The following is a 27,912-nucleotide window of genomic DNA, read 5'->3' as shown; positions in this document are numbered from 1 at the left end:
GTACAAATCGAAGTAAATTTTTTATAATATTAACGCACGGTTTATCAATGGCACAAACCATCAGCGATTCCCAAGCCATCCATTTTTAGCTATGTTATAGCTATAGAAAAAGCAATCACAAGCAAAATTAAAGATAATAAACAATATTAAATTTAAATGGCCTGAGAACAGTGGAATGCATTTTTATGACAGGCTTTCGAACTCCGTACATAAAGTACATTTACCGTACCGACCCAACAAAGAAGTGGCGCCGATAAGCACAATATTTAAAAACCGATAGGCACACGTTATTTGACTTTTTGTCTGCAAAAGCTTTCTCGTTTTAAGGAGCTTTGATTTTGGCATCACCTGCAACAAAAGCGGTTTTCAGTTTAGTTAGCCTCTTTCTCACAAACAAGTCGGTTGTTTTTGCGCTGTTGGAGGAGTGAAATTCTTAGCCGCGCTATTGTTTTTGTTGTTTGCGTGGCGTTGTGTTTATAACAATAACAACAAGTGATTATCACTGGAAGACATGTTCTGTTCAAGTAGCTAAGCATATGGCTGGCTAAGAAAAAAAACACAAGGGTTATAACCCTTTTTTGGCCGAAATACGAGACTGTCCTCCGGGGTTACTTCATTCGGTCTGTTATTTTGGCCACCTCCCAGTTCCTTCAAAATGGTTCGGTGGAGCGCGCGGTCGCGGCGCCAAGCTCGCCAGGATAAAGTGGAGCTATTGGCCAGAAACAACAAAGTGAATGGCGAGGACGATACCTCCGATAACGGTACGTGCCAGGGGTGTCCTCAAAAGGAGAATTTTAAGCGAAGTTCATACGAAATTCCAAACTATCATTTTATTGTTGTTTCTTTTTCCTTTAAGGCTCTGTTAATAAAGTTTTAATTTTGAAGATTTCAGTTGTTTAAATAGTTAAAAGATTTACAAACTAAATATTTCAATTCATATTCAAAAAGTGAAACGAGACAAGAGTTATGTTGCATTTCAGTAAGCCTGCTTGAAGTAAATATAATGATTTGTACTCATAGCTAAGAATAATCTGAAACCTGTTTGAAGATATGCGGTCTTTAAATGTATTTACAATAAATCGATAACAAAGAATATGATTATAAAACGAAAAATCAGATGCATGTATATCTAAATATTTCCCTCTAGAATTCCATCATTGTATGAATTGTATGAATTGAAAAGGGTAGCATTAAGCTGCCAAAACGAATGTCATTTCATCTGTTTCCGATTGTCATTTAACGACTGCGATTAATCTAAAACACTTTCGCTCCGTTTTAGCCGCCTTTCGCAACTCGACTGACCTATCCGACCACGATGAGATCTTCCTCAAGGGATTGCTGCGTAGTAACTCCAACACGCCCCACAAGGAACTGATGGCAAGTAGACCAGAACATATAAACGTAAAAAGGCGAGAGAAAATATCTCTGTACAATTTCTGACCCACTTAAACGCCTTCGAGCATCTGCTCAATAAGAAAATTGCGCATACGGTTTTCCACCCATTTTCCATACCCAGCCACACACACGCACACACTTTCCACATTTGTGTTTACTTCATCGATGGCATTGCATGCTGATTTTTCGGTCTAGATAGAATTTTCCGGGCTGCTTGTATGTGCGTGTGTTTGCTTTTCTTATTACATCATTTTCCTTGCCTCCACAAGCGCCAAAAAGAAAAGAAAATCCTTCTGTATTTTAAAAGATTTTCTCGCTTTAGCCATGCACTGCAATTGTTTTTTTTTTTTTTTTTGACTTCGTAATGGCCCATTAGCACTTGCTATTTTATTTTTGCCTTCCTCTTTTGAGTTTTCGCACTAAACTTGACCTCTATTGCCTCGGCAGATGAGTTGCCTTTATGCAGATGGGAGGCATTTTATTAGATCATCGTGACATAACCATTGAAGTGGAAATTATCTTGACCCGACACATTTAGCGCCTCCTCGAAGGTTTCTTACGGTAAAAGAACTGCCAAAAAGTTTGTAGCCTAATCAAATTGTAAATATTATTTGCTGTTCCTGCGGCAAACACGCAGGTCAACTAGAAAAACAATGAGAGGCAGTTACAACCAAAATTAAAACGAATTTGTTGTGCTCTGTATACAAGAAAAATAACAAAATATTTTAATTAATTTTTAAAAATTAATTTTCAAAATTGAAGATGCCCTTTCTAAGATGTAAAGTTATTCTGTTGGCGAATAATAAAGAAGTGGGGAATTAAATAGTATGTAAAAAATAGGCGTAAAACAATGATTATTAAGACCCAAACTAGCAGTACGGAAAAGCCAAATACAACAAATATTATGGAAAGCGACATCGTGTGACGACGACCATAATTAGAATCCAACATTTTCCGAGGCATTTTCCTGGGCAGGCTCATTCGTTTGTGGTTTTCTGCTGTGGTCGGCGGCTGTTGAGAAAGGCAGTGAAAGTAATTAAGCCACGAGTCACGAGATAAGAAAATATGAAATGTCACTACCAGCTCCCCTGTTTTCCTTTCCCCAACTCGCCTGTCGTCACCGCTCCTTGGAACACTCCCCCATTTTATGCAGATTACATAAAACTCGACGCAAGTCGCCGTGCCAACTCTTTGACATCAACGCCCCAAAGAAGTTGTGTGTATTTGAGTGTGAATAAGGAAACCGGTTTGGAAACATTTTCCAACGTAAACACTACGCTTTTTATGCTACCTGCGCTCGAAAACGATGCACAAAAAGCGCCCAGCTCGTTGGCCTACTAATGCAGCTGTGGTCGGGAGATCGAAAAAGCTTGCTATAAGATGCTGTTAAGATCACTGAAGTAGTTGGTAAAAACATTGCAAAGCATGTTATAGCCAAACTTACTTATTTAAGGTTCTGTTTTACTGAACAAAGTATAAAGCTAGTTAAATAAATATGTTTCAGCAACATTTGAATTATAATATTTGGAAAGCTAAGATCAGATTATTTAATTTCAGTATAACATTTAACAGAACATTTTAATGTTGGTTATTGTTATATTTTAGATATACCCCAAGTATGTACATATTTGTATTTTAAAAAGTTTTCTACAGTTTCAAATGGTTTTCATTAACAGAAAGAGAGGGCGCGTCACTGCTGGTTTTAAGTCACTGTTAAGTACAAGCTAACATGTGGATAACAGACTGCGTACAGTTGTAACTTGGCTCACGCGGAGCTTTTTTCACGGCAAGCCAGCGGCAAGCGAACTGAGCAGCAAACAAAGCTAGCCCTAACTTGCTCACTAGCTCTCGCCGCTTGCTTCCATAGCTCGTGAGTCAGTTAGTTGCGAACAGTGCTAAGGTGAGGTTCACATTCCGGTTTGAAACGCGCGCTTCGTTGGTTTCGGCCCATTCGAATGAGTGAGCATTGGTGCCTGACTGTAGTATAGGTGTTTTCACGGTGGTGTTTGTGAGCGTGGCTTAAACGGGCGGCTTGAAACCGAAAAGCAACAGTTAGTTGGTGCTCTCTCTGCCCTCTCTCTTTCGAATTCAACAATGTTCATAAACCATTTTCCGTGTGAAAATTAATAAGCCCACTTCAGGTGCTAATTACGAATCGATCAATATTATTGTAAAAACGGAAAAACGAAAAACTGGAACAGTTATTAGTGTGTTGTGCTAGTGCCTTGGTAACCCCGCTGCATAAAGCTTTTCCGAGCTTGAATTGATGACGTAGTCGCCGAGAACTGTTTTGTAACCTGGCCAACAAGCAGTAACTGTCTTGGCCATGCTTTGGCATTTCCAAAACCCCAAACTCCATACTATGAAACTCAAAAAGAGTGGCTCTCTCCACACGCACACATATGCACGACAAGCGCTCATCAGCGTTTTGGGAGTGGCTCCAAAAAAATAAAATAAAAAACAAATAAAAGTCAACTAAAAATATGATCAACTGTTAATGTTATTGCATACTTAATGCCATTAAGGTCTTATAACTTTATCTAGTTGCTTTGGTTATTTTAGGTTAAATATTTCACAGCCACAGCCTTCGAATATGAAACAAATTCGCCACTTGTTTACGTGTGTCTAATTATCAGCTTGCTTAATTAGTAAGCACCTGTTGCGGTACACAATATTTTGAGGCAATTTTAAACTGACGTTGTCATGACGAAAACATTTTGCAGAGTGGAGGTGAAAGCCCAGGCCAAAGTATCAATAACAAATGTGGGTGTGTGGTGAAAAAGGGTGGGGACTGTCTGTCGCGTGGGGCTTCTTCACAGTTTTTCACACGGAAAAGGGCTTAGCTAGCGAAAATCCGTAGAGCGCTGCGGAAATACGATCTTCGCTGGTTCGATAAATAAACAAACAAAAGCAGTCGGGATTACTCATCCACAAATATATTTAAATGCGATCAAAAGCTTATCTTGGAATACCATATACATATATCCAAAAGTATATTTTTGTTTTATGATAATGAGTAGTAAGAAAACTTCCAATCACTCATTCAAAAGAGTTTTACATAGCTCAAAACTCACACTTATTAAGCTATAAATAGTAGTTGGAAATTCCATTCAGTTTTATAGAAACAAACAACTGACAAGTTTCCCAGAATAGAGTTCTTGTGCAGAGAATGCATTCCTCTCGCTTTCTGCTTATCAATTCTCCGGCGATAGTGACGCTCTTCGGATTCCAGAGAGCGGAGAAGAAAAGCCATCCCACGCTAAATTCGCATAAATATTGCATGAGCTGACTCAGATGACTTTCCCATCGTGGGCGGAAATTGCCGATGGGCCCAGAATAAATACAATGGACGCAAGAAGCAGGGAATAACAAACGCTGTAGTTGTAGACAGGGACAAATGGAGCCGGAAGATGAAATTATGTGCAATTAAAGCAGAAAACTCACTTTTCATGCGACCCAAATTCAAATGGCAAGCGACCCAATTTTTGACCTAAGACTCCACACACTGTGTTGTCAGCGTGGACCTGAGTTCACCCGGGGTTAAATGGCATGACATATGTACATGTATACATATATATTGAGTACATGGAGAGCCAGAGAAGTCTGCCCAAAAGCTGGACCAATTAACGCACTCACTCAATTAAGTCGGAGGCATCTTAACTTGACCTAGGGCAGGCACGCCCAGACGAAGAGCTCTGAATTTAATTAGCCGCACATGACGAACTCATCTCTCCGCTTCTCTGCCATTCCAGCTGAATCCGACCGAGCCGCAGCCAGTGCCACTATTCCTGCCCGCTCATCTGAACAACAAGCCCATCTGCGACGACATCATCCGCAAGTTCTCACCCTCGAGGCGCCTGGAGTCGCGAGAGCTCGCCAAGCTTCTCGCCCAGCCGCATTTTCGTGTAAGTAGCCAGGGAAAGTCGTGGCGAAAGCCTCTCTATTTGGCTAGTTAGATATGAAAAACTCAGCAAGCAGGATATAGTATGGAACACGTGGATCTGACCATCCGAAACAAACGATTTTCTTGCATCTATGTATGTTTCTGAGATGCACCTAAGATATTGTATCTTTGGCTCCTTCTGCATCCGGTAGCTACGTAATTGTATATCAGTTGCTGAGCTATCCAACATTTAAAACAAACACCAGCCAGGCAATATCAAAAGTTTTTATTGAGACTGCTGTCGTTTCCTTATTGCTGAGTAAGGTCTGCCAAGAAGGCAGAAAACGTGCTCTTGATATGTTTGTTTTTTTTAAGCCATAGGCCCATCAAAACATGATGCACCCTTTCCATTAAGAGATGAACCATGCTAGTATAGACATTGTTTTAACAACTTATGTATTCTTCCTTCAGGCTCTTTTGCGCGCCCATGATGAGATAGGAGCACTCTACGAGCAACGACTTAAAGCTGCCGGGGGATCCACCAGCCAACTAGAGATCGCCAGCCAACGCCAAACGGGAGGCTACCTGTTCACCGAGGACGTCCTCAACACCAAGATGCCAGTGGAGACCATCAAGATGGTGGGTCTGCGCCGAGATCCCAGCAAGCCGCTGGGCCTGACCGTCGAACTGGACGAATTCAAGCAGCTGGTCGTGGCCAGGATTCTGGCGGGCGGGGTGATCGACAAACAGAGCATGCTGCACGTTGGCGATGTCATCCTAGAGGTGAACGGTACGCCCGTTCGCACTCCCGATGAGCTGCAGGTGGAGGTGTCGCGGGCCAAGGAGAATCTCACCCTCAAGATCGGGCCGAACGTGGACGAGGAGATCAAGAGCGGTCGCTATACTGTGAGTGGGGGTCAGGTAAAACAGAATGGCATCGCGAGTCTCGAGACGGGCAAGAAACTGACGGTAAGTTCGATGTTTGGCTTGAAGGTTCCTCCCACAGATTGCTGCTTGCTTGCATGAGCCCCGATTAGTTGGAAGTTTATCCTAATAAGTTTATTGGCCAGTTAAAATTCAAATAATGAATCTTGAACAATGTTCTTGCCCAGAAAGGGTTTTTAGTTTGTTGTGCTTGCCAACTTACATGTTTAGCTATCCAGTTGTATGCTAATTACTCACTTATGACCGTTTTTATTTGTAAGCAGTAATAGTTTAGTTATCAAACCCAACTTACTCAAAATAATGATATATATCATCAACGCAATAAGTTACTATTAGACAAACATACAACGAATTCCCTTGAAATTTCTCAAATCGCTTGCAACTAAGTAAGTAAATCTTGGCATAGTAAAGCTACTAAAAGTGATAAATGCTTAAATAGTAACAAGGTTTGTGTTCTCATATACCAACAGTGCTACATGCGTGCCCTTTTCACATACAATCCATCCGAAGATTCCTTGCTGCCATGCAGGGATATTGGATTGCCCTTCAAGTCGGGCGACATTTTGCAGGTGAGTTGGTCAGAAAAAAAACAACCCATCTAGTTATCCTGATCAATGTACATCATCCTGGCATTGCAGATCATCAACGTAAAGGATCCCAACTGGTGGCAGGCCAAGAACATTACTGCCGAATCTGACAAAATTGGACTCATACCATCCCAAGAGCTGGAGGAGCGGCGCAAAGCCTTCGTGGCCCCCGAGGCGGACTACGTTCACAAGATTGGCATTTGCGGAACAAGAGTGAGTTTTCATAGTATCGCAATGGGCACCCAGTAAACATTGTGTGTTGCAACAGATCTCGAAGCGAAAGCGCAAGACCATGTACCGATCTGTGGCCAATTGCGAGTTCGACAAGGCGGAGCTGCTGCTCTATGAGGAGGTCACGCGGATGCCGCCGTTCCGCAGGAAAACCCTGGTTCTCATCGGTGTTTCCGGGGTGGGAAGACGTACGCTCAAGAATCGGCTGATCAACAGCGATGTGGACAAGTTCGGAGCGGTCATTCCACGTAAGCACAATTTAAGCTATCATTTTGGATATGAATATTCATAAATGCATTGTATTCGCGGAACCACTTCAGATACCAGTCGCCCCAAGCGCGCCTTGGAGGAGAACGGCAGTAGCTACTGGTTCATGGACCGCGAGGAAATGGAAGAGGCCGTGCGGAACAACGAGTTCCTGGAGTACGGCGAGCACAATGGCAATCTGTACGGCACGCATTTGCAGTCCATCAAGGATGTGATCAACAGTGGGCGCATGTGCATCCTGGATTGTGCACCGAATGCCCTGAAGATCCTGCACAACAGCCAGGAACTGATGCCTTTTGTCATCTTTGTGGCAGCGCCTGGCATGGAGCAGCTCAAGACCATCTATGCGGATCGCAGGGCCACGGGCTCCAACCGGAATTTATCTGTATGTTTCACGTAGCCCCCTAGACTAGGCACTCCTCTAATGCGAGCACATATTCCACAGTTTGATCGCCAGAGTTCCATAAGATTCAGCTCCAGACGCGCCCGTACGCTCGAGTCCCTAGCGTCGTTGTATGAGGTAATGTGCCCTGACCTATCCTTAATTACAGTGTCGTATAAATTGTGCTCAACTCAATCATCCGCTTGGCGCACCTAGGCCACCCTAGTAGCCCTGTTAGATCTCTGCCTGAATACCCAAACATTGCTTAACACATTCGCTTTCTATGACTTTTCCGAACAGGACGACGACCTTGTCGCCACCGTCGAGGAGAGCAGCTTCGTCCAGCGCAAGTATGAGAAATACTTCGACATGGTCATCGTGAACGAGGACTTCGATGAGACGTTCCGCCAGGTGGTGGAAACGCTGGATCAGATGAGCCACGAGGAGCAGTGGGTGCCTGTCAACTGGATCTACTAGAATCCCATGACCCTTTGCAATTGCGCCTTTATGCATATTGAAGAATATATACTATAAAAATCGAATGCCTATCATCACAATTAAAGGGATAATTCCAGTAATTGAAGCTTAAACTCGCAACACAATACAAATTTAGCGAAGAGCATTTAAAACGCTAGCGATTTCAATATTTATTGTTGATTAGACGTGTTTTGCTTGAGGAATGTAATGCGTTTTATTAACTATGTTTATCTCAATTACTGTCATTTTCCTCTTTAAATATAAATCATGTATATATGCAATGTTTGTATAAGTTGAAATGCGCCCTCCGTTTACAATTCAGTTTTCCTTAAGTATAAGCCTAATTTTACGAAACGAATTCGTCCATTTTACCATCTCTTGTTTTATTTTTACAAATAATGAATGATGTCAACGCATATCTCTTCAGTTTATTATTTTAACGAATCTCCTCAGTACAACAACCTTCTGCCAATATTTTCGTGTAGTTTTTAGATTTGTTTGAATAAAATGTGTAAGTTTAACGAACTAGTTAAATGTATTGATGTGGAGTTAAACAAACGAAATACGAATAAATTTGGCTCAAAGAAATGGTGAATTTTGTTTACCTCTAGCTGGTCGCACCAAAATATATTTTATTTGCTGATCTTAAGAGTGTCTTAGAGTTTAAAGGCTGAATGCCAGGCATTTAGCAACTTCATTTGCAGGGACTTATTGGTAAATTCCCAGAGATTTCTCCACCACAGCGTGGGGCTGACGCATATGCTCGCTGTTCTCGGGCAAGTTCATGAAGTCCTCGAAGCCAATGGAATCACAGCGGCCAGTCAGGACATCGTCCATGAAGTTGCTGCAATATAAAGGAAAGAATTAATATAGAAGATAAGTAGTCATTGCTGGGTTTTCGGTAATAATGGTACTATGGGAATCACAGGTATACTTGGTATACACGTATGTATGTATGTACGTATATAGGTATCCATTATTAGGCAAGAAGTTTAGATTTTCTAGATTGTAGGATATCTCAGGTTTCTCCGGGATTCTTATAATGTGGAAACAGAAGATTTCTGAATGCTTCCGCCCTTGCAGAGATTCCTGTCCAGACTGAGAAGCTCCCAGACCGGGCTAGATGCTCACCTGGACGAAAGGAAGGGCAGGCGGCCCACCTGACGTGCGGCGAAGCGCTCCATGCCCATCTTGAGGGGCACGCCGAGGCCCTCGTGGTTGCGCAGCATCTGCATGTTGCGGTTGTACTGGTGCTCGTTGTAGTTCAGCTCCGAGTCGCGCAGCCGGTGGACGTGGGCCAGTTGGTTCAGGCAGTTGGCCTCGGTGGGCATTCCCACACGGCCGGTGGCGTTCAGCACGGACACCTCGGCGGGCTGGACTTTCAGTGATGGCTGATACTGTATTGCGAGGGGTTTTCGTTTCGTTAGCGGCTCTACTAAATGCACTCGGCGAGGTACTTACCATATTCGTAAGCGCTTTTAGAATAAAAATGCGGCGAATTATAATTGTTTCTTGAATGACAAACAAATTCCGTGCGAATTAGAGCTGGTACTTGTGTCGATGCCTACTCGATATCGACGATAATTGACAAGATAATCGAATAGAAAGCAACTTATCGACTAGAATAGAATCCAGTAGTGTAGAAACCAGACTGGCAACTCTTTACATGTGTAGAAATCAGGATGGCAGCTCCAGACAATGCTAACATGGATTCAATCCATTTTGACCCACATAAATTTTAGCTCGGTTTCAAACCATTGCAGGGTACAAAAATGCGGCATGTCCGACAAGTGAATTTCGATTTGAAATTATGAACTCCAAATTTTCCAATCCAATTTGATTATTTAAACAAAATATTTCTATATATATAGCAACAACGCAGCACTATTTGAAATACACTTTAATTGTAATCGTGTTGATGGGTAAAAGTCGGTCTATGCAAATTGGCGTTATTAGCGCACTTAACACTTCGGTCAAGTGACGAACTTGAGTGTTGTGATTAATTACACCCTCGCTGGCCAGCAACGCACATCCGAAATATACAAACGTATCGATCTCGGCCGCAGCTCTAATCAATTCGATCAACAAAAGAACTGAATCCGCTGGCTGGCTGGCCGGGGTTTTGTTTTTCTTTTCACCCACACCTTTTAGCGGCTTTTATGATCTTCTGCTCCACAGAGACGCGATTCATTTGCATCGAGTGACAAACGCGAACGAATGCGAATGCGAGGAGACCAAATCACACGACAGGGCTTAATTAGTGCATGGTCACTAATAAAGATTCGGCCAGTGGATGTTGTGTTAATCAAACTCCCGCACACAATAGCCCAAACTGTCTCCGGCCAACCGATCCGATCCTATCCAATCTGAACTTGAAAATCCAAATGGAAACATCAACCGGATGGATGGATCTTCACCTTCACTTTAGACTAAAAGGTAGTACGTAAATTATGATTTATGCCCATTTACTGAATTTTACAGTGCGAAAAAAGCGAACTACATTCCTGCTTTGTAATTTACAACTTTAATCATTTTAATATTGGTATGGATGAGCATTGCAATACAAAGTCAAATAGTTTATAGCATGTATAGCTATAGTATTGATACAAAAACGTATTAGATAATTTAAAAGATCAGCCCTATTTTTAATGAATGAATTCTATATTAAGAAACTGACAAAATGATAAGTAAATTTAATCAGCAGACAATTCGAGAATTTACAATAAGAATATCGCAACGGGCATATTTATGGCGTCGAGTTGATAAAAATATCGTTAGTTTTTATTACTTTGAGATGCGATTCTTTCGGATGCAACTTATGGTGATTTAATCTATAAGTCTATAAATAAATTAAGTTAGAATAAACACAAATTACTCGCATCGATTTTAGCTTACTAGCATCGTTCCTTTGACTTATTTGTTAATACAATCATTTCAGTTCCCTGTGAATTTTGCCGCTTGAAGAGTTCAAAAGAACTCATACCACGATTGATTTATAACGTTTACTTTCTGTTTTACTGCCTTTGACCAATTAATACACAGTAGACCAGTACGAGGCGAATCAACCAATTCAGTCAGTCCAATATATGGCCATAAGGATGGCCAAGAGCCAACTATGTATGGTCGAATGGAGATGGAGATCTCAGGGCGAGAAGATCGATATGTAAAAGTCAAATAAAAATATAACGTCGAGAATTAACATTTTTTCACAGCAATAAATGCATAAAAGTCGAAGATGTGTATTCAAAAAAGAGAAGAGTCGTGGGTTCAACTAGGGGACTCTTCAGATGAGGGAATTCCTTTTAAAACAGCTTGATTGGGCTGATATTTCTCTTCTATTTTATACGCACTCAGAGAAATTAATGGGTAAAAGCAAGAGATTCCAAAAGATGATCAATAGATGATTTCTTTAAATTGAAGTACAAAATAAAAGGATGTTTCTTCAGCTTTTCAAGAGTTATTTAAAGGCATCCGAGGGCACGATTTCCCTCAGTGCACCAGTACACCCATTTCTGTATGACGTATATGGTATAAAATTTACAATCTTCTGCAGGCCGTCTCCGCTGGATGCTGCCCTCCGTCCGCCATTGTCGTCGCTAATAGAGACATACAACCTCCACTGGGAATTGATCTTGGATCGAATCGAAAGAGCAGGAGGCTTCGTTAACGGCACCAAAAGTTCGAATGTTTCGTTACTTTTCCCGGCTGCCATAAACTTTTATGGCTGCAAGACGCAGCGGAAGACGAGGACAATGGGTCTTGGACCTGGGATCGGGATTCGGCGATCAGAGAACAGGGAGCAGCTGTAAGCAGATGGTCGTCGAGATGATTGGGCATTATGCCGGACCAGGCCCGGGGCTATCCGGTATCTTTCTTTTTTTTTATAACCATAGGGGTCGCTGCCGCTTTGACGAGCCACCTCCTCTGGGTGCCAATTAAGATACGAGGAACTGGGCTGTAGCTGCGGCAGTATAACCGAGCTGGACCCTATTAGCAGCCATATTGCCAGGTACTGAACGAAATGTTGAGTTTAAGAAATCGAAGGATTTTAATGATATAATAATATAATATTAAGTAACATATAATATGAAATTCTTATTCTTGGAACTCTTAAGAAATATACATTGCACATGAGAAAAGAGAAAAAATGTTGGATCTTAACATACTCCCTCAAATATGGAATATAATTGTTTAAGGTTTTTAATACATTATTTAGTTTTCTGTACTCTCTTTTTTCTGTGCATGGGCACAATAAACGAATATCCCGTTCGTGAGTGATCTGAGTAAGATCGCTCCGCACTTTTATGGCTCCCATTCGCTAGGATCCCCCTCCGCCATTGGCTTCTCGTGAATCGAGATACTCTGGGCCATAAATCAAGCGGCTGAGTGAGGAGAGATGGCCAGTTTCGGCGATGCACTTCATCCATTTTTGAAAATGCCAGGACATAAGGACATGCTGTAATCCCAAATTGAAATGGCGGACGCAAGACATAAGCTGTGAATTCGGCGTAATTTTGGCAGCGGCATGTGTAATGCAGTAGCCAGGAAAAATAGAGGGTGTACGAAAACAAAAGGCGTCGGCAAAAGTCAAAAACCATTTCGATACGCCAGGATGACCAAAGGCCAGCGACCAGAATGGAACGGGTTGTGCCGCCGAGTTCCACCAAATCGGGGATATATATATATACATATACATATATACACGCAATGCATATCTCTGCCGATCTCCCGACATGTGCATGTGGCGTAACCGAAACAGAAACAGAAACAAATGCAAACACACACTGCAGTCGTCCGCTCCCAATTTGGTATGTATTTTTTAGCGTGTAGGTGTGAAAACGGAGTCCACTTCCTTTATCGGGGGAATGTGTTTTGGGTTTTTTGCTTTATTTCTGGTGGTTGCCGGTGCCTCCCCGGGAGGGGGTATTTTGCATCTTGGCTGACACACAAGTCCAAATATTTTCAGTGCGAAATGAAAACGAAATAAAACCCTGACTCCGCTGCTGTTTAATCTAAAAACGTTTTCCGATTCGGTCACGGTCCTGTTCGATTGGAAACCCGCTGTATCAAAATCTGGACAGGTCGTATATTTTACCTCGCATCGGCTTGGACATTTCCGATTCTGCTAATCGCAGGTCCTATAAATCAACCCCTTAAGAGCCGCAGCCGGGTACAATCTCTCTAGGCGGTGCCATACTAGACTATAAGTGCTAGTTGTGTACTATACCATATATGTACGATCCGATCGTCTGGCACTTTAGATCGCCATGTTTGTTGTGACGGGCATTCCTTGCATTCCATCTATTGATGTACTATATTCACACGCATGTAGATCGACTGGGATTTCATTTGAATTTTCTGATTTATTGCAGCTGTAAATTGAAGTGTTTTGGCCACTTGTGAATTTATTTCTAGGATATTCTGTTATCAACTAATATTTAAACTGAATCATACAATGGAAGTATATATTCCACTTTTCTAAAAATTACGTGATACACTCCACATATGTACATTCATACAAAGTACTTCTAAAATAATATCTCTGCTCAATTTTCAAAATTTAATTGCAACTGCTCAAAATACTCAGATATAGTACTTTAGATCCTTAATAGATCTACAAAAAAGTTGGATAAGATATTGTATTCTAATATTCAGTTTACATAAGCCACAAGGATTCCTTAGCTCTTTTGAAGAATACATTTTTGACATTTTTCTCGACTTCCTTTAATGCAAAAGGACTTTTAAAGCTCATGACAACTGCCTTGTTGTACGTTGTTTTCGTTGTATTTCGACTTAACTTGATGCATCTACACTTGCACAAATAATCGCATACGTTCCCAAGATTTAATTGACTCGTTATGATGATCTCCGATTGCCGACGAAATGCCGTCGCCAGACTGACTCGAATGTCGATTTGCGTGAGTGCGAGCGAGCCAACCGTAGAGCCGATAACGGTAATGGCCGAGTGAGGAGGCGAACGATTGGGTAAAGAGAAGGGCCGATTAGTTGATTGACGTTTGCCGCACTTGTTGTTGTTGTTGCTTTTGGTAGGTGGAGCGTAGCTGTGAACGTTAACCCTTATTAACCCCAGTAAGAAATTGAAGTTCCATTGAGTTGCTTTATCTATGGTGTTCATATTTTATTTAAATAGCTATGCACATACATATACACACGTACACATTCACAAGTTATAAATTAATTGCCGCCAAATTGAACTAAGTAAAGATGCGGGTGAATACGTTAAAATTATTTATTTAAATGGTAATTTTGCTTGTGTGCTCGAAGAGTGCGTTACATTTAACATTTAGTACGGCTATATTAACTACGGCTAATTGTTATTACGATACATAAAAGTAATAAACGTTAAAACTCTTTATATATGCGGCTATTTACACGGGCTGAAGAATCAAGTTGCGCTCTAAAATGAGTTGCTTGTACTAAAATTATGTTTAACTGCAGCGAGTACTTTTAAACGTTAATCGGCTGGGACGGCTGGTTTGAATTGTTCTTGTTTTTCTCGGGCAACTTTACTTACTACTGCTTACGAGCTATTCATTTTACTTTAAGCTACTACACACGTTGAACAAAAAACAAACATAATACAAGAATAATATAAGACTTGTTTAGCTGTGAGGACTCTGGCGCGTGTCGAAACCAGGAATATACAATCACAAAAATTAACAACGTGCAATATTCCAGGTGCAACGGCCGCCAAGTCCTCCATTCGTCCGGCTGCCTATTAACTTTTCGGTTCGGTCGAAACAGTCTGACTGCGCGACCTAAGGGTTAAGCCAAGTCCAAGGCGAGAGCGGGAGCACTGAAGGACACATCGCACGGTTGTCCGCCTCCTCCTCCTACGCCTCCTACGCCTCCTACTCCACCCCGCTCGCTACCACCCAGCAGCGGATGATGGGGCTCCATGTAGTTGTTACTGTCGCCGCTCGCCGCATAACAGGAATGGTCGTGTCACATCGAGAGCGTGCCCACTGCCGCCGCAGCGGACATCTGCGCACTGTGCTGCTGCTGCAGCTGGTGTGAGTGCGCCGCCACCGCCGCCAAGGAGTGGCTGTGGGCGGCCAGGTGGGGATGCAGGCGCATGGCGGGAATGTTCATCGCCGCCATGGGGTTCATCGAGTGGGCCAGCGAGTGGGACAGGTGCAGGCCCGGCTCCAGCTTCGCTTTGGCGTCCAGCAGCTGGCTGTAGTCCGCATGCTGCACTCCCACGCCCATCACGTTCGGATCGCTACCCTTCTTGTTCTGCTTGCGCTCCTTGGCGCGGCGGTTCTGGAACCAGATCTTAACCTGGCGCTCCGACAGCGACAGCGTCTGGGCGAGCTCGCTCTTCCGCCGGATGGTGATGTAGCGGGAGGTGCAGTACTCCTTCTCCAGCTCCAGGCGCTGGAAGTCGGTGTACACCACGCGGTACTTATCCTTGGTGCGGGTTTTGCCTGCAAAAGAGATGAGAGATATGTTAGTTGAGTTGAAAAAAACGCTTGTCAAGAAGGCATTTCTAACATGCAAAAACTAATTTATCACTAATCAAACCATTTAGAAGGATAACAAAAATCATTCAACTTGCATTTAAAAATAAAATGATCGAAAGGATTCATGGTTATTCTTCTTAAAAACCAGTGGATTCGAAAACTGCGTTCACCACTTAACTAGCGAAAAGTCAAGATCTCCTCCAGAGATCATGTGCGATTTCTGTCGTCAGAGGGCCGAAGCTGTCGGCCAAGTTTGCCAGCTGATGTGGGTGCCAAGCGAGTGGAGTGACTGGCGTCAGGTGGACAAACATGTTGCTCCTCATGTGCAACATGTTCCAGCTCATCTTGCTATAGCAGATGACAATATTTAAATTATGATAGCCATAGAAGGCTGTCACATGCCGAGCGGCGAGATTGGAGGAGCAGTCCCAGTCGAAGCGGTTCACATCAAAATCACTCACAAAAGCCGACGACTCTGGGAGCCACGATTCTCCGAAGAATCGCTGTGGCGGGCAACGTGGCGCTGGGCTGCGCAATTAGTCAATCAGAACTCAAATAGAACTCGAACAAATGACGGATCCCCACAGGCAGCGGCCATGGAATGAGCCAACGCTAGACAACGCTAGCCGGAGAACTCATCTCCGAAGGCATGAAAAAGGCCACGGGATCGTGGCACAGTCTACGTACGTGATAAACACACCCACGCCAGCGGGAAATACTTGTGGGTAAACAGCATTTCGGCCCGGGGATTTGCTCTAATTTTTTATGTGCAGCGATACCGTGGTGTTCTCACAATTAAAATTGAGCAAATAGGCAAACAAGCAAATATTTTCACAGATGATAAAGTTCAACAGCAACGGCAGAAGATAGGCGAAGAGTGCCAAGAGTGCCAGGAGTAGGTGTTGAAGACCTCGGAATGCCCTGCGATAGATGATATATGGCCACTGACCAAATCCGTCTAGTTATGCATTCATAATGGGCCTGGGGATATGAGCTCTTTCGAGAATTGCTACCAATTCAGCTGAATCCTCTTCTTGAGTTTCGAAATCGAAGAAGAAGAAATTGCTGAGAGTGTATCTTTCGGCAGAAGAAATGCTGAGAGTGTATCTTTCGCGGGAAGAAATGCGTCAAGAATACTATAACTCTTTTTGGTAAGCCCCGCTAAACCATTTCCCCAGTCCCCTTATCTCCCCCACTCTTCTGTTTGTTCTTTACACTTTATTTGGACGTGAATTTATTGCTGTCGCCGTGGCTTCTCGTTTGCTTAGTCTAATGTGGCAATCGCAGCAGCAAGAAGAACTCAGCCGAGGAGCAATGTTAAAGCCCACTCAATCTAGATTTTTCGCTTCGCACTATAAATCTACGATTTCCAGTCTGCCGCCTTGCCATTTTGGTGCTTTCGTTGGGAAAATCTCCTTGCGCGTGCGTTCTTGGGCCTCCAAATCTACTGATAAAGAGGGCTGGGCTCCCCGAACAGTCCGGCGCGTACACAAAAAATAACTTGTTCAGACAGAGCTGACGGATTTGAGGAAGTGCACAAATAAAAATGGCTAAATTAGAACAACAGTATTATCAGCTCATAGGATTTACCGGGTAAATAGTAGTAGAGAATTTTCGGCTGATTTCGCAATGTGAAGTAAACTATGAGTAAGGTGGGATATCTGCCTTAGATGGGGTTACATAAAAGAGTAGAATTATCGCTTGAACTCTGCCACTTTGAACAACTGTTGTAAGCTAGTCGAGTGTCTAACATTGACATCTTCAACTTCTCTCTCACTGCGACCCAATTTCCAGTTAACTTCTGTGGATCACAACATTCCCCAAGAGGCTGCACCACAGCGTGGCCACCTTATCTCTATCTAAGACTTTATCTGGTTGCCACTTGGAGGCTCCCACTTCTCACACCTTAAACGGAGGGCAAACATAAGCAAATCCGCACGGAATCGGGGACAAACTGGAGCAGGGCAGTGGGCGGTTCACGGGTGCGGGCGCGGGTGCCTGGCTCCGCTGACCTTCACGGCCATAATCTAATAAATCGTACATACATACGTATCTGCACGACTATAAGCCACCATACCAGCGAGCTGAGTGTTTTATGGCGTTAATAAACGGGGCAAGACAAACGATGGGTGTGGATCAACTTGATCCTAATGCTAAAGCTGCGTTGTCTGAACCTCTAAGATCCTACTGCGATCTCCACTCGCCTCTTTGCCAGGAAGATGATAAGATTGCGAATGAATGGCAAAAAATCTGAAAGTCCCCGTCACTTCTGCAAACAATTGAGCTCGAAAATCCGCCTCGTAGATATCTGGGATATCCATCCGTTATATACATATGTATAATACATGCATACATCATATATAGTACTCCGCTTATTTTACTAGCAATTAAATAGAATTGTGCGTCAAGGTGTGACATTTTTTATGGCTTTGTCGCTGGGCCCCAACGCAGCGTAATTTATATCGAATGGAGTTCGTTCCTAAGTCGAACCAATTGAGAGTCTGATTTGAACTGCTAATGCTTTTGTGGTGTTTGCACCGCAATGTACGCCTGCCACATGTAACTATAGATTATTCAGCCGGCTTTGCCCGTCGGCAAAGTTCTAAGAGCGGCCAGCGTACGCACTACTAATCCCAGTTGAGGTCTGTATCAATAATATCGACGGAGTTACAAACTGTAGAGCTCGGGGATCGTTGGACATTTGTCCCGATAAGCTTTAGTGGCTGTTCCCCACTCATCGAACGTTCTTGGGGGTAGTTGGTTGGATTCAGATGGTTCTGTGATCACACGCAGGCAGCACTGTGCGAAATCATTGCCGAAGTGCTCTCATACCAACCAAGGTAACCAGAATGTGCTGGGCAGAATGTGATTACAGGCATCGCTAAGTGCATTCAGTAGTAATTCCAGGCCAAACAGCGGCAATTCCGCCGGCGGAGTCAATTGGCCCAAGTGCTGTCTTAACTTCGCATGCCGACAAAGAAGAATTGTCCAAACAGCTGAAGTAGAGCAAGAGCAAGGATCATTTGGCCATAAATTGTAGCGGACTGAGGAGGTCTGGTCTGGTCTGTTTCCCATTAGAACAGCTGTTGATTGCTGTGCAATTATGTGGTCCGCCCCCCGGGGAAAAATCAGTGGCCAAGGACAAGTTGCAGTTGGGTAACTGATGCCACCACTGCGGTTAGCCACGGTCTCTGATGGTGGTGGAAGCATCCGCAGATGCTGTGTCCTGGTCATGGTGTTTTCTCCGCCACCCCGCTGGGCGTTAATTTGTCACTGAGTGCTGAAGACATCACCCCCGTGACATCCTGATTTCGGATTGTTGTCTCTGGTCCAACCCGTGAAAACCTATTGGGAGACATTTATTACCTGGCTTTCCATAAGTCAGCTCCGCTCGAATTTAAGCGGTTTTTCTGCCTGAATATTAAAGCGATAGTCTTGTGGCGTGGAGGAAGTCCTCGAACGCCAGCGGAAAGAGCAATTTCGTCAATGGCACCCCGGAGATTTGGACACACAAACCTCAACACTTGACTTTTTGACACCCCATTTCGCTGCTGGAAGTTCCCCCCAGCCATTTCGCCCAGCTTAAAGACTTTTGCGAATATTTGGCTTTTCTTTGTTTCCACTTGTTTTGCTCTGCTTTTGTTTTGTCTTTCCACCATCCTCCATCCACCATCCACCATCCGCCATCCACCAGCATCATAAACGTGGAATACTTGTAGGATGGGGCTTATATATGTCTTTTTGGCTCTCACCACCGAGCGACAATATAACAATAACATTTATTTGGCATTTTGCTGCTGTTTTAGCTGCTCTTATATCGTAAATATTAGCTCAAATTACATCATAAAATCATTTGATTCGATTTGACGTTTATTTTTCCTTCTTTCTTCCTTTTCTGGGCTAAGCCTACTGTAACGGTACCCGGTGTCCTTGGGGGAAGGTTGGGATAATAGGGTCGTCTTTACCCTTTGTCTTGCAAACAGATTAAGTTTTCAAATTGTAAGTTTAGCCGATAAGGATAAGTGATTGCTTTGTTTTATGAGGATTAGAGGTATTTCGTGTGTATATAGAATGGTGATATTTGAATAGAAAAAGGTTCTTAGCCTAGGCATTACGAATCTTTTACATCAAGAGTAACATTAAAGAGTATCCAAAAATAAAGTTAAGTTCGTACCACAGACGGAAAGCCAAAATGGCCACCGTCATAATGAAACATGCGACATGCAAACACGTTATATGGCAGGCAGACATACATATGCAAATGTGAGTTCTTCTCCAAGTTTTCCTCTGTGGAGACCACTCCCAGATATAAATTCCGGTCCCTCCTCCTCCTCCTCCTCCTCCTCCTCCTCCTCATTTGATCACGCTGACACGCAGCCCCATAAATGCGAATGGGGTAAGAAACGAGGCGGAGTGGATATAATCATAATATCAGATCGCGTGCAACAAACGAATGCCGCTCGTACGTGCCCAGATGTACATATATATACGTACATACGAATAAACATATATCCGACATATATATGCGCGGCACGCAACCCCGTGGCACGCCAATGGAGTGGCAGCGATGGCTCCCCGAAAAACCTCCAGCTTTAGTCCAAGTCTGACTCAGAGCTCGCTTTATTTATGGCTCAAACGGAGGAGCAGATGCAGAGCGAGCGAGTGAGCGAGCGAGACGGAGGCGAGGTGAGAGAGAGAGGCCGATGTGGCTGGAAAAAATGGCGGCCATCGAAGGGAAAATTGCGGCCTGCTTATGGCCTGAATGAGATGCCATTAAAGCCATAAATACGCCAAGTCAGGCAATAGAAAGATGCGGCGAGGAATACAGCAAGAAATGATGAAAAGGAAGGGGGGTAGTATTTTTTTTTCTTAGGCCACTAAAAATTATTTTCAAATGTACGTTAATTATTTGCCACGACGATGCAAGCGCAATAAAGTTTATGGCTATATGATTTGGGGAATATGAGTAGGATGAGGCGGAGGGGGGTCTTTACGACCTTCCCCACTCAGTCGCAAATCAAAAAAATTGCATGCATCAAAACGAAAAACACAAAAATCGCATTAGAGGCAACAAAGGAAAGTTAACTATAGTTTTTTTTAGTAATAAATGGAAAATATCCAGACTGTGGATGCGACTCCTACCGCTTGCGTCCAGCAAATCACTCAGATCCTCTAAGTTGGGCGAGCTGCTCAGGTCTGCGATTCGACGGGAATTATACATGGGATTAGATTCTGTGTTCATCAATGAGAGTATACAAGTTATTTAAAACATTTCTTACTTAGCGATAAGTTCTTGAGTTAAGAAATGGAGCCACTTTCGCAGCTTCAGCCCCAACCAAATAAAATCATATAACCGCTTTAAATCAGTATCAACCCATTGATCACTACAGCCACAATAAATACTTAAAAGCCCACTGAAGCCCACATTATTGAAAGTAAATTTGCGCTTCATAAAACTATTAGACAAAATAATGTGCAATAAATTCTTACGGCTGCGCCGAGGAAGCACTATAAATTTCCCCAGCCATTCCCCACCGATTCTCCGCCCCCCCCCCCCCCCCCCCCGCCCCCTAACCGTTATCTCAGTGTTTTTTGGCCCAGGCAGGGGGTTCGGGTCAGTGTGCAACAATATTTGCCTGAACTCCGAGGTGAAACTGAGCAAATGCGGCAGGCGCAAACAGAATCGGAAGGGAATATATGTAAGTACATATGTGGCACAGTTGGCGAGCACCATATACCACCGAGATACCTACAGTCCAAACAAGAAGGGCAATAGTAATCCGCGGGCTCATCAAGCGTATAATCATCCTAATCAAAGTCGGGCATAAAAATCACAAATATGGCAATCATATATATTCGCGCGCACTGGTTCATTCATGGTTGTGGGTCATTTATACGATGGCGGGGCATTTCATTTAGTTTTTATAATTATTGCTACTTTATTGTATTGTTAAGCGATTAACGTTGGCCACCGGCCATATACATACAAATCTTTCTTTCCGTTTTTGCTACCGTATCGTAAATGTTGTCACCTCATAAAAGGAATCGCCAAACGACTCGAAATTGAATCAGAATTCGCTGCCGCCTCCCACTCCACAATCATCAAGCCTTAAACTTCAATCAGTCAGCTACTCAATCATACAATCGCGGGTTGCCTTTGGCCTGAGACACTAGCAGGTGTCATCCGTCCGTCCGAGCCATCATCATTGCAACGTTTTGTGTTGTCATAATTCAGGCGGACCTCGTTGATTGACAATCGGATTTCCCTGTCACTTGGCCAAGTTGCCCCCCAAACAAAAGGCTTTCGCCTCGTTTTCCCGATACGAACTATGTACATATGTACATCGCAGTATTCCCATTATGGAATTATGGTTTATGGCGAACAGGAAACGTGGCTATAATTTACAGTTTCTGGACTCTCTCTTTGCTGTTTACTTTCATTGATAAAATAACTTGAGGCAAAGATTTCCAAATGGATTGTACAGTAGTTTAAATTAGTTTCCATGGTCTTTACATTCTACATTGTTTTATAATTCATCAAAATAAAATGCGCCAATTTCCATTAATAAATAACACATCGTCCGACACATTTCGCACCCATTTTGAACAGCTACCATTTTAATTTATCACTCCGTTGAGTAAGCTGTCCGTAACCCCAATTTAAGCCCCCGGAATCCCTAGCGCCTCCAATATAAACTCGATACGCCTCGAATGGTATATCAAAAACATGTACACGAAAGTGGAGACCTATGCGTATATGGACATATATACGGCTGTGTGCGCAGGGCTTTGGGACAAGACTCGAATTTCTGGTTATTACCAATATCAGGGCCAATACAAATAGAGCAGGAAAACCCAAACACGATTCTATTCTATTATTTGGACAACTAAGCCCAGAGCAAACGACACATTGGTAACAAGTCCGTGACAAACGGACAGGGAGATGGGACGGCCTGGCCAGCGAGTTCCAATGCTAATCCCATCATGTCAATCACCGATCCAAACGCACACTCCACGTAGATCAGTCGCAGCCAAAAATCGACTTCATTTTTGACCCGTGCAGGAGCGGAGGAGGAAACTTTGGACGGGTGAACGGGAAGGGTAAATGTCATCGGCAAACAGCGATAGTGCTGATAAGGAAACCGAACCAAACATATTTCCACTGCAGCTAGTGGCCATTTTCGATGGCTTATCTTGGGACCGGGAACGGTACTGGTACTCGGAGCGGGACCCAGACCAAAATCGGACCACAAAGGTATCCCATCCGCGCCGGTGGAGCAGTACAACACTTTTCAGATGCGTCGGGAAAGCAATATAAATCCAAGCCCGCCATATATTCCTTCTCTCTCTCTCTCTCTCTCTCTTTTTCGATTATTTATGTGGCTAGATATAAATTTTCTGTGCATATTGACACATTAAATCTCAATGTGTCAGGTGGCATTAGTTTTTATGTCCCAACACGGGCAATGCTGAAAATCTACAGACAATCCCAGTAAGAACTCCTTGGGCCCCTAGATACATTTGGTTCTCCGGAGAAATTATAACGACAATAAATTACGGACAGCTAATAAGCAAAAATGTATTGCTAAGTGCGTTCAATGCAATGAGATGTTGGCCAATCGAAGGATCAAAGAATGAGGAGCCTTATTTGGGCAACATTGGATAACTGATACAATTGGTTGGATACTTTAGCCAACTTTGGCAAACCAGAATTGTTGGAACTATCCTTTTCTGAACTATGGACACTTAAATTTCTTGCCGTTTAATAATGATTGCATAGATTTGATCGTAAATGTCGCTATTTAGTTTTTATTGGAAGTAATACTAATTTTTATTGGTTTACGACCCTATATTGTTTTAATCAATATGCCCGTCGCAAACGCAGCGGAATCGCTTATCAACAACGCTTTTGACGTTTTAGATAACACGCAAAGAACTCTTTTTTTTTTTTTTTTTGTGGCCACGTTTCCATATCACTCGGCACATTATTGAAGCAACAGAAAATAGAACTCGCAGCCCCATGGGTTGGGTGGGGTTTTCAGGACTTATTGACAGGGCGGGCGTTTATTTGATTCCCCACGCTAGCTAATCTAATCGAAAAACCCGCCCGAACCACCAGCCATTGAAACAAAAGTACACGGCATCTGCATCCAGCGACAATCGTGGTTGCCGTTTTATTGCCACACCCCGAAAGCTGAAGTGGGCCTTCGACGTGCCCTGCCGCCACATGCCGCCACATGCCGCGCAGACAACGGAAAATGGACCTTTTATAATTCTATCAAAAATCACGAAGTGTTAGTCACAGCCCCCCTCTTCTCTTCTGTTGGAAAAGGCAGATTACTAATTATTACTCGATTTGGCGAGACCATCAATTCAAAGAAAATGCCAGAGAGATAATACCTGAGCAAAGTGTTGGCAAAAGGTGCTGCTGATCGCTCATAGTGGCTGTAAATAATATCTAACTTTATTTTTATATAATATTTATTCTTACTTAAATATTTGTGCTTTTTAGGCAAATGAAATACGGCAAGAATTACAATCAGTCGCGCGTCAGAAAGGTGACATTCAGACAGCGGAGGCTAAAGGGGGTTTTGAATAATAATAAATAAGGCAAACTTGAGTCGCCTTGTCGGCTTGATCAGCTGGATTAGCGGCCATAAACGCTAATTGCATGCCAACAGATTTTATGGGCTTAATGGATATCGGCGTTATTGTCGATATCGTCGATATCGTCGTCTTCATTTTCCCCTTCTTGACATGCGCCCGGGTCATAAATCGTGAACAAATGTGTGAGTGGTTTATTCCTTCTCATGTTTGAGATCGCTGCACTGCCATCTGAATTGCCTTTGCTTGTTTTTCCAGAGGTGTAGGAAAACACAGCAAACAAAACGCAAGAAATCCACATAATCACAGAAAATTTGCATGAACTGAGAGAAGAGAGTCGAATTGGGTATTATTCACTTATTATTCAGAATATTCACTATTTTTAGAAAATAGTGAAACCTTCAATTAGACACTCCACATAATGCTAATTGCTGTGAAATAGGTTCCGAACTCCCTAACTTTCCTAAGCCTTTACAGTCCAGTCCTCTACTCTGATGGACTTTCCATCAAATGCTGTCTGGTTATTGGTAAGTTGATCAAACCATTTTCAAATGCTTATAGTTGTTAAGTTGATTTACGATACAAAATTAGTCAATGGAATCGGAATCGAGACGGAGACAGAGTGGAGCAAACAAACAGAAACACTCATGTGGACGGTGAACACGGGGTGGCCATAAATCAAGGCGTCGGATCGGGGATCTCGCGACCCCAACTGAATATCATAAAAGTGAAGCTTGAACAGAATTTGATTTTTATGAGCTAATTGGCCATTTGGACTTGGATGCGCGCCAGGCAAACGGATTCTTATAAAAGCCCATATATGTACCGTGAGAGATGGACAGGGAAAAGCGCGAACAGCACGAGCTTGGCGGGAAGACAATGCAGTGCATTATGTGCTGGGCAATATGGAATCTTCGGGTTCGGAATGTAGCCAGGCGGATGCGGGAGAAACCCAAGCGCAGGGTACGCGGAATCGAAGGTCAGTGGAATGACTAAGTAGCTGAATACACAAAAATTCGGGTAATCGAGGTCTTTCGGACTAAAAGCCTTCGGTGAGTAAGATCTTATTTCACATTCGATTAAAAAAAAAAAACTCATACAAGCTAGTGACAATGGCAAGCATAGACCTTAACTTTGCAGTAAAAGCAGGTTATTAGCCTTACTCATAAAGTTATGAAGTAACCGATCATACCCCCTCATAAAACACTAAATCTGTATTTAATATATTCTTGGGTCTCTAAGGACTCACCTGGTTGTGGTTGTGCTGGATAGGCGGGCTTCTTCATCCAGTCGAAGTATGGCGGCTTCGATGGCGATGTCCTGTTGTTGTTGCTCACCGAATTGTTATTGTTGTTGTTGTTATGGGTGGATGGGCTATTGTTGTTGTTGTTGTTGTTGTTGTTGTTGTTGGCGACGGCACTCAAATGGTGTGCCAAGTGATGATGCGGCGACGAGGCAGAAGTCGGCGCCCCCGGGCTAGAGATTTCCGAGCCCGAAACGGTAATCGGTGGCGACGGCAGACCTTCGGCGATGTGCTGCTGATGGTTGGGTGGTGCGGAACCTGGTCCTCCATCGGTGGCCCCGCCAACACCACCGCCACCGCCTGCTCCTCCGACGCCGATGCTGCTGTTGGTCTCGTTGAGCTGGGGCGCACCCGGTGCACCACCGCTACTGCTGCTCCCGGAACTGGCGGAACTGCTGGAGGCATGGGCGTGATGATGGTGGTGCTGCTGCATCAGCTGGTGGGCCGACGTGGGCACATTCTGAACGAAGTTATCCGCCGTGCTCGAGGCGGGTGAGTGCCACTCCCCGGCAGAGGCCGCCGCCGCCGAGTGGAACATGTGATGGGAGTTGTAGTACATCTGGTGGGCAGCGGCCGCGTGGTGGGCGGCATGCGAGGAGTCCACATCGCCCAGGAACTGGTGGTTCGGCGGCGTGTGGTGGTAGTTGGGCGTCCAGTTCCATGGCTGGCCCGCCGCTGAGGCATAGGCCAAATTGGCGGCACTGTGCTTTTGTGTGTAGGGCAGTGTGTTGTAGTAGTGCGAAACCATTTTGAGGTTAGATTAGGTGCGCTTTCTCCGAAGATAGTCCCAGTGCTCGGTCCGGTGTCCAATAATCCGGCGTTAATCTCTAAGTCTTATCACTTTGATGGCCAATATGTTTTAGTTGCACATTTTCTGGAGTTTCAGTTTGGGTTATAATGGATATATTTTGCTTTGTCAATCTTTACAGTTATCACTGGCTGGTGATGTGTTTTTTGGGAGCACAGTAACATACGACCGAGATATCGATAATATTTCGAAACGCTATTTTTCAGCACTCACTCACGAGATGGATTTTTGTTTTGCAGGGCTAATCTACTAATTTGAAATGTTATTCCGTGCGTGGCGACGTCAACTCAGTATGCAGGTCGAACACGTACTGAAACGTAGAGCAAGACTCGACTGATAAAAAACTCAAAGCAGTGGAAAATCAGATAAACAGGCAGAGAGGCTCAAAAAAAACAACCACCGCAGTCGGCACTCACTAGTTGTCTCTTTCTAGCGCACGAGCAGTGCCTTTACTTGGGCGTTTTTAACCCTCATTTCCGTTGCTCGGTCGAAATTCAAGATGGCCTGAGTGCTTGACTACCGCTATCTCCGTCTGTCTGGTGCTCCGTCTCTTTCGCACCGGTCTGCGATGGCTGGCAGGCAGGTGGCCACGCCCCATTGAGCCAGGTATGCAGTTTGTCGTAATATCTTGGCCAAGAAAACCCCTTTTCCTTTATGGCCCGCTTTCGATTTGTATGTACTTTAATTGCAATTGCCGTTGGCTAATTAAGTAATTGCGGAGATGCGTGTGTATTATGCAATTAGTGGCTGTAAAATTATGTTGCCACGGTCGTAATAGTCGCGATATATGTACCTCTATCTGGGGAATAATCAATGTTTTATCCTCCGGATTTTATTCTCCATATCCATATACCGTGTTTGATCTGCACACACTTGATGTCCAGACTTTTGGTGTTTGCCAAGCAATCGCTGTTTATATGGGCGCCTCGATATTGTCAAAGCACTATTGTTCGGTTCTAGTTGTAAAGCTAATGCCATAATTGACATGTAAGCAGCGATAAAAATTCGCAGGGAACTCAAATATAGCGGAAGAAGTCTGGCATTGATAAGGTGCAAGATGTGATACAAGGGGCTTATGTAAAAAAAAAAGATGGTACTAAAAATGAGGTGATCTTTTGACGGATCTATCATTTAATGTAAATCGAAAGTTTCCAGCTTCATTACCAAAAATATGACTAATCAATTTAAATTCCCATGAGAACTTATTTTCGATCAAACTTCGCTGGAAGTTTAACAAATGGGTGGAATTGAAATATCGATTATTATTTCATAACGACTTTAGCAAAAGTGTTACCCATTTCGTGAAGCAAAAGGCAAAATTGGCCCAATACGGTAAAGAATTAATAATATCAATAAACCCATTTACAAAACCTCCTCACTAACATAAAAACTAATAATTGAACGCAATTTGAATAATAATAAATAAATTGATTTATTTATAATTTATGACAGACACGCGTGTGATCATAAGATTGCAAACGCGCCTAATTATTATAATATATTGGCAATATAACAAATTCCAAATATTCATATTGTGGCATTAATT

The 27,912-nt window shown here is 43.4% G+C and overlaps 3 protein-coding genes and 1 long non-coding RNA gene across 10 annotated transcripts; 1 reads left to right on the top strand and 3 right to left on the bottom strand.

Annotated features, from left to right (window-relative positions):
• The first annotated feature begins 371 nt into the window (after window positions 1–371).
• vari (varicose) lies at window positions 372–8,752 on the top strand. Of its 5 annotated transcripts, none has more exons than NM_206011.3 (10): window positions 372–761; window positions 1,280–1,377; window positions 5,148–5,300; window positions 5,750–6,184; window positions 6,694–6,792; window positions 6,862–7,023; window positions 7,079–7,289; window positions 7,362–7,693; window positions 7,754–7,828; window positions 7,991–8,752. In NM_206011.3, exons 1-10 carry the CDS (start codon window positions 656–658, stop codon window positions 8,165–8,167), a joined length of 1,848 nt encoding a protein of 615 aa, NP_995733.2. In that variant the 5' UTR covers window positions 372–655; the 3' UTR covers window positions 8,168–8,752. The 5 variants fall into 5 exon arrangements, with proteins under 5 accessions (NP_995733.2, NP_724288.3, NP_001260644.1 ...); NM_165342.4 differs by having other exon boundaries at window positions 5,750–6,247; window positions 7,991–8,582; NM_001273715.1 differs by lacking the exon at window positions 7,754–7,828 and having other exon boundaries at window positions 5,750–6,247; window positions 7,991–8,582.
• Window positions 2,159–2,608, bottom strand: lncRNA:CR44146 (long non-coding RNA:CR44146). The gene is made up of 2 exons (NR_073815.1): window positions 2,476–2,608; window positions 2,159–2,406 (listed from the first exon to the last, which is right to left on the bottom strand). It is a non-coding gene; the product is annotated as a long non-coding RNA:CR44146 (long non-coding RNA).
• On the bottom strand, window positions 8,316–9,758 carry Pomp. Its single transcript, NM_136213.4, has 3 exons — window positions 9,629–9,758; window positions 9,299–9,564; window positions 8,316–9,011 (listed from the first exon to the last, which is right to left on the bottom strand). The coding sequence occupies exons 1-3, from the start codon at window positions 9,629–9,631 to the stop codon at window positions 8,876–8,878; spliced, it is 405 nt and encodes a 134-aa protein (NP_610057.1). The 5' UTR covers window positions 9,632–9,758; the 3' UTR covers window positions 8,316–8,875.
• A 4,520-nt stretch (window positions 9,759–14,278) lies between these two features.
• On the bottom strand, window positions 14,279–26,683 carry cad (caudal). 3 transcript variants are annotated; one of them, NM_001273712.1, is made up of 3 exons: window positions 25,505–26,683; window positions 20,794–20,847; window positions 14,279–15,615 (listed from the first exon to the last, which is right to left on the bottom strand). In NM_001273712.1, exons 1-3 carry the CDS (start codon window positions 26,304–26,306, stop codon window positions 15,134–15,136), a joined length of 1,338 nt encoding a protein of 445 aa, NP_001260641.1. In that variant the 5' UTR covers window positions 26,307–26,683; the 3' UTR covers window positions 14,279–15,133. The 3 variants fall into 3 exon arrangements, with proteins under 3 accessions (NP_001260641.1, NP_476954.1, NP_599128.1); NM_057606.6 differs by lacking the exon at window positions 20,794–20,847; NM_134301.4 differs by lacking the exon at window positions 20,794–20,847 and having other exon boundaries at window positions 25,505–26,520.
• Window positions 26,684–27,912: the final 1,229 nt, after the last annotated feature.

Source organism: Drosophila melanogaster, chromosome 2L (assembly GCF_000001215.4).
Source record: "Drosophila melanogaster chromosome 2L".
Classification (NCBI taxonomy): Eukaryota; Metazoa; Arthropoda; class Insecta; order Diptera; family Drosophilidae; genus Drosophila; species Drosophila melanogaster.
Note: the sequence above shows the minus strand (reverse complement) of the source record. Positions and strands in the feature narration are given on the sequence as shown.